Source organism: Rhincodon typus, chromosome 7 (assembly GCF_021869965.1).
Source record: "Rhincodon typus isolate 14 chromosome 7, sRhiTyp1.1, whole genome shotgun sequence".
Lineage (NCBI taxonomy): Eukaryota > Metazoa > Chordata > Chondrichthyes > Orectolobiformes > Rhincodontidae > Rhincodon > Rhincodon typus.
The window spans coordinates 25,378,168-25,390,334 of NC_063338.1; the positions used below are offsets into that span (position 1 = coordinate 25,378,168).

General features: G+C 40.2%; 1 protein-coding gene across 1 annotated transcript in view; it reads right to left on the minus strand.

The window, feature by feature from the left end:
- Window positions 1-291: 291 nt before the first annotated feature.
- Window positions 292-12,167, minus strand: part of LOC125483480 (nmrA-like family domain-containing protein 1) — a 43,465-nt gene continuing 31,589 nt past the window's right edge. Inside the window, exons 2-3 of the mRNA XM_048598719.1 lie at window positions 4,687-4,925; window positions 292-459 (exon numbers count right to left, since the gene is read on the minus strand). Of these exons, the coding sequence (XP_048454676.1) occupies window positions 292-459; window positions 4,687-4,925 (407 nt within the window). The remainder of the gene's footprint in view (window positions 460-4,686; window positions 4,926-12,167) is intronic.

The following is a 12,167-nucleotide window of genomic DNA, read 5'->3' on the forward strand; positions in this document are numbered from 1 at the left end:
GAGTACCTGCAGTAAATTATTTACTTATGACCAGTCGCAACTCTGTGAATATAGATACAAATAGATAAAATTTTGGACACTAACAACAACAGCATGCTATTCAAATTACCATATCTTCCAACAATACTTCCACTGAAAGCATGACTCTGGAAGTCACCAGAAATATTGCAAGTCTTGAATGAGTGGAATATGTTGTGATGTCTTCAGGTTAAAGCTCCACCCCAAGGGCTTCTGCAGCAGTGCCACATCTTATATAATCATGAACTGAAGGGCAGTTCCCCAATTGTTCTGTTAGCAAAGTTCTGCAGGTCCTAAAAATCTAAACATGCTGGAAACACTCAGCATGTGAGAGAGCTTCTGTAGTTTGCCCCCTGACCTAAATGCAGCTGAAACTGGGTACCTGATGAAATTGGCATCACGCAGCGGGAGCATAAGGGCCTGGATTTCTGATGCAAGAACCTGAAAATATGGTACAGTTCCTTAAAACGGCACTTGCAATCCCTGCTAGCAGCAAAGGTTGAAATTGGTCAGTCCCTGTTGTTACGTGCTCAGATGTCTACAGGGAAAATAAAACTAAGAGTTGTCAAACAAGGTGTTTTAAATGGTGAGTTGCAGAAGCCAAGATGATATCAAACGATAGGGAACCAATGAACACCCTTGCCAAAGCGGTAAACAATGCCAATAAACCAATATCAGAAAAAATGTGTACACTGGTCCTGTGAAAACATCAGTCAGAAAATATATTTCAGGTTGTTGTTTGCCTTTACTAATTACTAATCCATCAAAGTAATAATGAGCTAATCAAGTAAATAAGGTTAGAAAGAAATGGTTAGGCAGATGGTGTGTTGAAACAGCAACCTGTGGGAGTTTGTGGAGAGCACTGCAATTCCAAAGAGACATATCTGCTATACGTTTTTGAAGCATGAGCAATTTCAACTTAGAGTTGTTGAGCTAGAGGCCAAGTTGCAGACATTATGGGGCATCAAACCCTCTTCAAACAAAGTAAGTCACACCTTTTAGTTTAAGCAGAATTTTAGAGTTGATCAATGGTGAGGGACAAGCGGGTGTGTGACTATGAATCTACAGATAAAGAGATTCACAATGTAATAATGAGGAGCCTGAGTCCTTGACTTTGACCAATAAGCACAAGGTACTTGCTACTGCATGGATCAAAATAAGTGCTGCAGGGTGGATGGGCAAGTTGATCACTCCACCGTTATCACCAAATTGCCTTTCAACCAGGGAGAGTGAAAGGAAAAATGATAGGATTGGAGGACAGTATCGTTAGGGGTATGTATACCAATCACTACAGCAACAATTGGGAATTCCAAAGGCTGTGTTGCCTGCCTACCTGTCTCTCTGCCTGGTGTAAGGCTCAAGGATTACCTCCTGGCAGCTGGAGTTAACTTTAGAGCTATAGGAGGTGAATCCTGTTGTCCTGCTCCACGTAAGAACAAATAGGCAGGAGTAGGAATGATGTTCTGCTGAGAAAGTTTGAACAGCTAGAGTAAAATTGAGATGCAGAAATTCACAGAGAATAATCTCTAGAATGTGCCAATTGCCAAAGAGTAAAACAGATTTAGAGAGTTAAATACCTGGCTCAAACAGAGGCGCAGGGAGAAGTTGTTTTGTTTCATGGGGCATTGACACCAGCATTAGGACAACAGTGTCGCTGGGATGGGCTCAACTTAAACCAGACATGAACTAGTATTCTACAAATCGTAAAACTAAGACCAAAGATAGGACTTAAAAACTTAAAACGCAGGGCTGTAGTTTGAGCTGGAGAGGGGGGCGGTTGGTCATCAAGGGAGGGGCAAAGATTTAGAAAAACTGAAGAAAAAATTGAAGTAATGGAGCAGTGTAATAATTTGGGTAAGACAAACAAAACAGGACAGCAAAGGATAGAGAATTTAACATTAATTGTGCATCAGCATATAAGGTCCATATAATGAATAGTAGTTAAAAAGTTAATAAGATAAACAAACTAGCAGCAAAAGTTAGAGTTAAATGGATTTGATATAATCATCACAATAGAGACATGGGACAGACTTTCCCAGACTCTGAGGAAATTGGTGAGAAATTAGGAGAACTGCACGAGATAGCCAGAGAGAAACTTCCCACCATCAAGAGGAAAGGTCCCATTTTCCAACAGGGTTGAATGACAAAATGAAGTTCTTGCTAGCAAACAGTGAGAGGCCTATTTGTATGCATTAACATCCTCATTATTACTTAAACTTGTCTGCTTGATATGCAGTTTCCCGCTCTCACATCTGCCAGATAGAAACTAGATGGCGACAATTCTCAACATGAAAGTCAAAGCAAATACCTGCCTGATGCTTGCTCCTCCAGACCTCCGTCAGTCACGGGCAACTCAGTGCATTTCCTTGGACAGCGACTGGGCATACCCCACCTTCCAGCAGGATCACCCAGGTCTCGTTGGCAAAGTTGAGTGACAATTGCTGTCTGTCCAATAAGTCCAGTGCAACAGTTGACTGTCAATTCTTGACTGGGTGCACAGCTGTATTTCAAAGATGGCACCAGGAATCCCAGGGAGGGATAATATTGATTAATAATATTGATATAATAATATTGAGGGATAAATAGCTGATAGGACCTGTAACATTACTAAACACTGCAGAAATCATCAAACAAGAAATAATTGGAAAGATAAGGTACTTCAAGCTTCAAAAAGACAAGACAAATCAAATTATCAAAGGTAGCCTGGAAGATGAGTTTGCAGAATGCTTTCATAACAGCTCCTAGAAGAATATGTTGTGGAATCAACTGGGGCTGAAACTGCTTCACATCTTGTATGAATGAGATAGATCCATACGTGGGTCACAAGAACAGTTGAAGGTTGTGTTAGAGTGAAAGAAGAGGCTTCTAAAGTTTAAAGAATAAGAGTAAGCCTGAAGATTGCAAATGTTTTATAAATTAGCAAAGGGTGTGCAAAAAATTAACAGAAAGATGAAACTGAACTAGTCAGGCATATAAAAAATGGATTGTACAAGCTTTTAAGCACATAATCAGGACAGGCAGACACAAAGGAAGTTACATGGGGAATGTGAGATGGCAGAGTTGTTGAACACTTATGTCTGTCTTCAGTAGAAGATTCAAATTACATACCAGAAACAAAGAGTAATTAGTATCAGCAGAAAAATGTATTACCAAAACATGTGGGATGAAGAGCTGTCAAATCCCCATGATATGACTGACTACTTCCTAGGGTTCTAAAACAAATAGCTGTTGAGCTAGTGCATGCATTGGTTATGATTTTCCAAAATCCTATAGACTCCAGAATGTTCCCAGTAGTTTGTAAGGGTTAGCAAGTGTAACACCACTATTCAAGAATGGAGGGAGAGTGGAAAACAGAGAAGGAGTTATAGGCCAATTAGCCTAACACCACTCATCCGGAAAATGCTGGAATCGATTCTTCAACATGTCTTAATAATGCACTTTAGCAATCATTGTATAATCAGATGGTCAACATGGTTTTACAAAAGATAAACTGTATTTGACAAATTTATTAGAATTTTGTGAGGACATAACTCATAAGGTGGAGAAACCTGGTGCCATCAGATGTAGTACATTTGGATCTCCAAAAGGCATGAGACGCCTTACAGAAAATTACTATGCAAATTCAGACCTGATGGAGTGTGGGATCATACCTTGTTGTGTATGGAACATTGGATAATGGACTGGAACCAGACAGGAGAGATAAAGAGGGCATTTGCAAGCTGGAGAGCTGTAACTGGTAAAATGCCGTAAGGATCAGTGCCAGGGTCTCACCAATTCGCAATCCACGTTAATGACTTTGAAGGTGAGAAGGTGAGACATGAGAGTAGTGCATCCAGCTTTGCTGACAAGGCAAAGCTAGGCAGGAGTGCAAACTATGAGGAGTACTCAAAAGGGTTTGTAAAGAGATATAGATAGTTAAAGCGAGTGGACAACAAGGTGAGAGATGGAACAGAATGTGATGAAATGTGAGGTTAATCGCTTTAATAATAATAGAAAGGCATAATACATTTTATTACGGGGGCAATGTTTAATTGTTGAGAGATTCTGTGTACTCTTGTAAGGAAGCAGAAGGTTAGCATGTAGGTCCAACAAACTAGGAAGGCAAATGGCATGTTGACTCATTGTAAGGTGTGATGTACAAGAACAAGAACAAGAACAAGAAAGTCTTGCTACAATTGTGTACAGCTTTTGTGAGGCAATGTTGGTGACAGTAATTTGTGTAATATTTGTTCTCCACACGTGAAACAAAATATACTTGCCTTAGAAGTCCGGTAGATTGGATCCTGGGAGGAGAAGGCAGTCCTGTGATGAGAGACTGAGTAAATTTGTCCTTTAGAAGAATAGAGGTGATCATATTGATAAATTCAGAAGGTGCTTGACAGGGCAGGCACTTAGAAATTGTTTTGTCTGCCTGGAGAATCTAAAACACATGGGCACCGTCTCAGGGCAGGCGACAATTTTTTTAGGAGTAAGATAAGGAGGAAAACCAAAGGCCATGACAAATAAGGCTCATTGGTACTTATCATGTGTGTTTGGCTCCCACTGTGTCATCAGTATACAGGACAATAGTTTTTTTTTAAACAGCTATCTTATTTCTAGTTTGTGGCAAAAAGAAATGCATGCAACCATGACATGGGGGCTCAGTTTTGTATATAATTTCCTTCATACCTGCTGTACTTCTCTATCTTTGTCCATATACTCCCAGTAATCTGTGACTAAGAAGACTCCATATACGTCTTTCAGTGCTTCCAACAGGCTCTTTTCATTGTCCAGGTCAGCTTTTACAATCTCAGCTCCAAGACGTTTCAATTCTTGAACTGCTTTTTTTCTTGGGTTCCTCGTAATAGCTCTCACCTTGAACGAGCCATCCTTCAATAGGGCCATCGCCACTGATCCACCTTGATTTCCTGCCCAAGATTAAAAATTTCCATTAATTCTATTAATGGGGAATGTTCGCAACTTGATAAATCTTTTGTAGTAAGTATAAAGGAATTGTTTTGGAACTCTGTTTATTTGTTCCTGTATCTTTAAGGCCACCAAGTCCAATGAATAAAAATCTGTTCATCCACTTGTTTAATACTCCCTTGGAAGAAGTGCTGTATATAGGCACAGCCTGAGGTTAAATAGAGGCTAAGTCTCAGTAAAATATGCCTGTTTTTAAAAAATAAAAGTGAACTTGACTTTCTTTTGAAATCAGATCTTACATGTTTATTGGTGGTTTCACTATCTGTTCAGTTTTAATCTGTTAATTTCGTCAACACAATTTTTCAGCCTTTGGGAGACAATGCAACTACAGTTTATACATGTGTACGTGTGAGATGACGTTGAGGTGCCATGAACGTGGTAGACCCAATTCTTCTATCGCAGGCATAAAACTTAACTCTGATGAGAAATTTTTCTCTTGAGCTGCATGCAAAAATTATTTCCAATGGTTTTATTGTTTTCTTGTCTCATTACTTACTTGGCCCTGCATCGTGTGATCAGAGGCTGTTTTGTAATCTGAAGGTCAAGCTTCCACTGGACTATTTTAAACCTTGAGCCGATCTCTGGGAATCCCTGAGAGTTTTCCTTGTTTACCAGAATCAGGAAAGTCATGGGTTTGATCCTGAGGTAGCTAAGCACTGCAATTAGCCTCAGTGCCAGGAGCTATCATTCAGACTCCTGTGGCTGGATTTTATATGCCCTGTTGGGACAGACTTGGAATGCGTCGGGGGCCACAATTTGGCAAGGGAAGGCTGTAAGCTGGGCGGAGTGGGTTTGGTGGTGCTGGTGACTGGGAGGGAGCTATGCTGTTGTCTTTCTGCCTCCTTGTGGGAGATGGTGGCCTTCCTTCCTTCAGCCCAACTTCAAGTTATCAACAATAGGTGTTTGTGTGTGCGTGTGTGTGTTGTTTCGTTTTCACCAAAGGTCACCAGCCAAACCTTCGTCTTTGGTGATGGTTGCGAACTCTTCCTTCAAGTGCAATTCTAAAGCAGCCACAAGACAAAGAGGCATTGCCGAGACTGCGGAATTGCCAGCTGTCTCTGTCCTAAAAAGGTGACTCATAATTTTAAATCAGTGCCCCTTGTTCTTTGTTCACCTGAAAGGGAAAACAGCTTTTCCACGTTCACCTTGTCAAGAACATTCAGAATCATATACAACTTCAATCAAGTCACCCCTCACATTCCCACCCCTACATCCGCACCCCTCTGCTCGTCAGCCCAGCCCCCTCCCTGTCACCCAATGGATGTTGGCAACCATGAAGTTGTGCCCAACTTGAGTCTATTCTTTCAAAAGAAGTGGGAGGTAAAGAGGAAAACCGGGACAAAAGCAAAATTACTGATGGATTTAAAACGAGTGAATCAGAAATCTAAGATTTAAACTGTGGCAGTTTCTATTTTAAGCACGTACTTTAATCAGTACCTTCTTTAGGACTTTCAGTCTTCCCTTCACAGCGACATTCAACAAGCTGCAGCTTTGCTCATTTCAAAGCAGGGGTTCTGATTTCCAGCAAAAGTTATTTTAGATATGATAATAACAATCAATAACTGCTTGTCACTTTGATTACACAATCCGAGTCACTTGCTGTAATAATGTTTGTATCCCCAAACGCAATTGCTGATACAACTCCACTGTAAGGCTATCCAAATGATACTTAATTCAATCACTACCACTTTAACTTCTGCATTCAAATTTTGAATAAAAATTTTAAAGAATATCTATTTTGCTTATTCACTGAAAAGCTGTGAACCGATGGATGCTAGATGAGTGTATAAATTCCACATCTTCCCCATTTTAACTTGATCAAAAGGACAATTAGGTGCCAACGTTTGTGCTGCACTTTTAAGCAATAAATTCAGTAGAACCTTTACGAGATAATTGTCCACCCTGAGGTGACTGTCATTTATTAGAAGAAACACTTGTTTGCTGACTCTTCCTCACTTGCAGTATGGCTGTGATTTGTGTGAAATTGCTTGCTTCAACCCACACAGTGATTCTTGATACAGTCATCCATTGTAGCACTGATTTATGTACTTACTAGATACCCTTGACAAATTAATTGCTCTGTAACATGTCATACATATATTGATATCAAGATTATTGATTAAAAAGATGATTACATGTCATTTTATCAGTTTTCTTCTGCATGGCAAGCATTTTCTTCCAGAGGTCTCATTTAAACTATTATCTCAATGTCAGAAAATGATCTTACAAAATATTAAATTAAAAACTGAAAGAACTGCAGATACTAGAAATTAAAAACAAAAACAGAAATTGCTGGACAAGTTCAGCAGGTCTGGCAGCATCTGTGGGAAGAAATCAGAGTTAACAGTTCAAGTCCAGTGACCCTTCCTCAGAAGGGTTCTGAGTTCTGAGCAAGGGTCACTGGACCCAAAACATTAACTCTGATTTCTTTCCACAGATGCTGCCAGACCTGCTAAGCTTTTCCAGGAATTTCTGTTTTTGTGTCAAAATATTAAGCTGTTTTATACTGATGTGTTGTAAAAGCAGAATCTTTCCGGAAGATTATCAAAGCTAGGCTGAGGAAGCATTTCTTGGTTTTCACATTAAGAGATTAAGAGATTATTAAGGCCCGTTAAGAGATTATTCATCATATTTTGGAAAGAGAAGATAAAACAATGTGCAAAGGAAGACTTGCATTTTTAAAACACCTTTCGCAACCTTGGAATGACCCAAAGTGCTTCAAAGCAAACAAAGTGCTTTGAATTGTAGCTATCATTGGAGTATAAGATATCAGACAGCCAAAATGCCAATCTATTAAAGCATTTAAAGATGACAACAAATATTTAATACTTAAGATACTGGGGAATTGGAAAGCTGAAGTAGTTTAACAAAGGCTGTTAGATGTCATGCTTCCCATGTTTTACAGTAATCGATATTGTCACCACAAACTAAAAAAGACTAGATAGAATGCTGCATTTGGACTAAAGTTGTCCTTTTCAATCATGGTTCCCAGTCCCTAGATACAGGCAAGAACAACAGCTGAAGATCAATTTTGTAGGTTAGGCAAAGCTACCAGGATCACGGAAGAGAATCTAGATGTTGACACAGATCAGGAAGCAAGTTATATAGCTCCATGAATTTCCGCATAATCATTGTAGTCTGCTTCCTCTGGCACGGCTTTGCTATTCAAAGAAGAACTGCCATGAAGTTGGAAGTAGATACCTAGGATCAACTAACAGCGTAGTAGAACATTTGGTCGCTAAATAATTCCACATATAAATGTGTTGGAAGAGAGGAAAAATCTTAAAATAAACAAATGTTGAAAATAACTTATTTTAAATGCCTGTCCCCAAGTAATGCAGTCCTCTGCACTTGTCCAGTAAAAAGGAACAATGAAATACGCTGTCCTCATCAAGTATCATGGACGTTCCTTCATTCTTCAACACTGCTTCATGATACCTCATTCAAGATGAATTCTCAGACCATTTTTGAAATGCCTTTCCCTCAATTTTATCTTCCATGATGTGTGCGCTTGTCGTTCTATGTCTGTTCTCCCTGACTACAAGCATCAAGAAAATTGTCATCCTGGGTGTCACAGGCTGCCATTTCTGCCCTGATCACACTAAGTAACACCCCGCTGGACATTTTTAACAATTATGTGACTTTGGAGAAGATGTAGAGTGTGATACACTCATGGAGAAAGCAGCCATCACTTTTGCTGACTCATGGAATGTGCATGACAGAACAAGCTGATGCTCAGGAACAAGGTGCTGATTACGAGGCTGGTATTCTCAGCACTTTTTATATGGCTGTGAAAAACAGGTGACTTACAGGCGTCAGAAAAAGAAGCTCAACAACTTTCTTCTTTGCTGTTTGCTGTTAAATGTACTCTGAACATTTAACGGAGGGATAAAATCACAAATGTGGCTGTTCTGTCAAAAGCAAATTGCCCAAGTATGTTGGTGCAAATCACGCAGAGGCAATGTTGCTGGGTTGGACACATTCACAGGATGAAGACAGTGCTTAATGCTAGCATTGGATTTCATGCATCATGCCAAAATTGGACAAGGAAATCTATCATTTATTATCACCTACCACCCTCTATCAGTGGACCAGTCAGTATGTCTCCATGATGAACACCACTTTGAAGAAGCAGTGAGTGTAACAAGGGCCCTAGGTAGATGGCTTCAATACCCATTACCAAGACTGGCACAGTCATACCACTCCTGATCAAACTGTCTTGAGTCCTGAGAGGCCTATCTGCCAGACTGGCCCTGCAGCAAGTAATGAGGTAACCAACAAAGAAAGAAAATCTTAATTAATTTAATGAACTTCACCTTCAACATTCCATTGCAGAAACATTTATTCATGACCATAGTAGTTGAAATGATCACTATTCAGTGCGTGCAGAGAAAAAGCTCCAGTTTACACAACTAGCAACTCAAAATGGCATCTATAAGTTGCTATGGGCATCAGCAGTGGCAGATTTGTGCTCTCCCACAACTTGTGACTTCTGACCCAGTATATCCCTCACTCTATCATTAGTTTCTTGTTCAGGAGAGTGTGCCAAGAGCTGCAGCAAGCAAACGTAAAAATGGACGCCAATCTGGTGAAGCTACAACATAGGACTGCTTGCATTTCAAACAGCAGAAGCAGCATGTGGTAGGCAAACAAAAGCAATCACAGAGCCAACAATTCAGACCTGTAGTCCTGCAGCGTCCAATCATGAATGATGGTGGACAATGAAAAAGCTAACCAGAGAATAGGTTCCATAAAGATCCTCAATGACAGGCAGCCAATACTTCAGATAAAACACATTTGCCAACATCTACAGCCTGCAATGGTTGGTAGATAATCCATCTCGTCCTCCTGCTGAGGTCTCCAGCCTTCAACCAATTCGGTATACAACACATGATATCACAAAAGTCTGGATGCTGCAAAAATTATAGGCACTGACAATGCTCTAATTGTGGCACTAACGATTGTGTTCCAAACTGTGCCCCCAGCCAGACTGTTCCAATATAAATATGACAAATAAATGATGCTATCTATAGTTCATCGGTTTTGAAAACCCATTACTTATGCTAATGAATTATGAGTAAAGATGTCACAGTTTATAACTAGATAAACAAGGGACCGGGAGGGGAAGTACCAACAGTGCTAATCTCTAGGGCCTAGCCTTTCAGGGGCCCAGTCAGCAATACCCCTAAGTGGCAGCCTCATACCTGGTTCAATGTGTTCACAAACAAGCACTCAGTGGGCATTATGCACCAGGAAACAGTTCCAGTGCTTGTGTTTCTATCTAGAAATGAGAGCCCACATCTGTGCAGTGATTTGCTTTGACAACCAGGGTGGTTTTGGAAGAACTAGTCTCTGTCCACCCTAGGCTATGCTCCCACCACCTTACACAGACACTGGCTCACGAAAGACTCCATGTTATGTTTTCAGAGCACATTCTCCCTCGTTTGTGATTCAAATGTCTTCACCTCAACGTCATGCAGTAGCAACTCTCATGAGTTCTAAGTTTCTTATTTTCCTCCTGTAATAGTTTTATCATCGTTCTAGTTTTATTTATTTTTATTATTTTTTTATTTATTCACAACAGACTAAGCATTGCATCTTCTTTTCTTTCCTGCTCTCTTTTCAGCATTGCTGTGTTGACAACTAAGATCAAATATTATTTCTTTATATGTGTGATACACATGGAGTGCTGTTACATTTCCAGTCCAATTATCTAACTTATTAATAAACCTTTTTCTTTGAATTAGTTTACTTTTATTCACTCACAGGATGAGGGTGTCGCTGACTAGGCCAGCATTTATTAATAATCACTAACTGCCCAGAGGGAACCATATTGCTGTGGTTCTGGAGTCACATATAGTCCAGACCAGATAAGGATTGCAGTATCGTTCCCTGAAGGACAGTAGTGAACCAGACGGGTTTTTCTTGACATTCCATGGTCATCGTTAAACTTGTGATTCCAGATTTTGTTTTCTTTCTTGAATTCAAAACTCACCATCCGCCATGGTGGGATCTGAAGCCTGGTCCCAGAACATTACCTGGGTCTCTGGATTAACAATCTAGCAATAATACCAGCAGGCCAAGGCCTTCCCTATGCACACTGTTTAAAGAAACTTAAAATCAAAATCAAAAATAAACTGCCTCTTGATGGTGCATGGGGCCTGAGTAAGCCCTTCCCAACCTGATCTCCATCTTAATGTTGTGGCATGAGTGTGAGAGAGAGTGAGTGTGCATGTATGAGGTTGAGAACGATTGTGTGTGTGTGAGTGGGTATGCGTGTGTGCGAGAGTACTTGAGGTAGAGAGTGAGTGAATACGAACTAGACTGTGAGAGAGTGAGTTTGACAGACTGAGTATGTGTACGTCAGTGTCTGCGTGTGAGATAATGATTGCGCGAGTAGTAACATGAATGACTGTGAGAGAGAATGGAGTGTGTTGGTCAATGAGTATGTAAGTCTCAGAATGTGTGTGTGAGATAGTGAGTGCATGTGAGAGACAGCTTTTTCCGACAGTGAGTTTTTGTCTGGGAAAGTAAATATTGCGTGAGAGGCTCCAGATGAGATGCCCCAAATTATAAAGCTTCCACATGAGGATGGATGAACTCGATAACATTCTATTGGCTTTTATAATTATTTGCTGTATCTGCATATTAATCCTTTTGCATTTCATGCACTAGAACATCCAATGTAAATTTTCTGTTAACAAAGCCTATTCGTTTGAATATTGCTGTCCAGATCTGTATTGGGCAATGTTCGATGGAGCACAGCATCAGACTACATAATATGAATAAAAACAAAGTTGCTGGAAAAGCTCAGCTGGTCTGGCAGCATCTGTGAAGGAAAAAAAGAGTTAACGTTTCGGATCCGGTGACCCTTCCTCAGAACAGTTGCCAGACCTGCTGAGCTTTTCCAGTAACTGTTTTTGTTCCTGATTTACAGCATCCGCAGTTCTTTCGGTTTTTATTTAATATGGACAACTAAATTGTGTGCAGTGCCTGGCAATACCATAATTGTAAAGTGTATTATACAGACACCTGAGCTTTTGATGTGTTGTAATTAGAAAAATACAGTACAAAAGCCAAGAAGATTTGGCAAACCTGTCTAAATTCTGGGCACCTTAAGGATGGAGGCTAATGATGATTGACGTGGGGATGAGTTATGAGGGTACAAGAAGCAGGTGAATCAC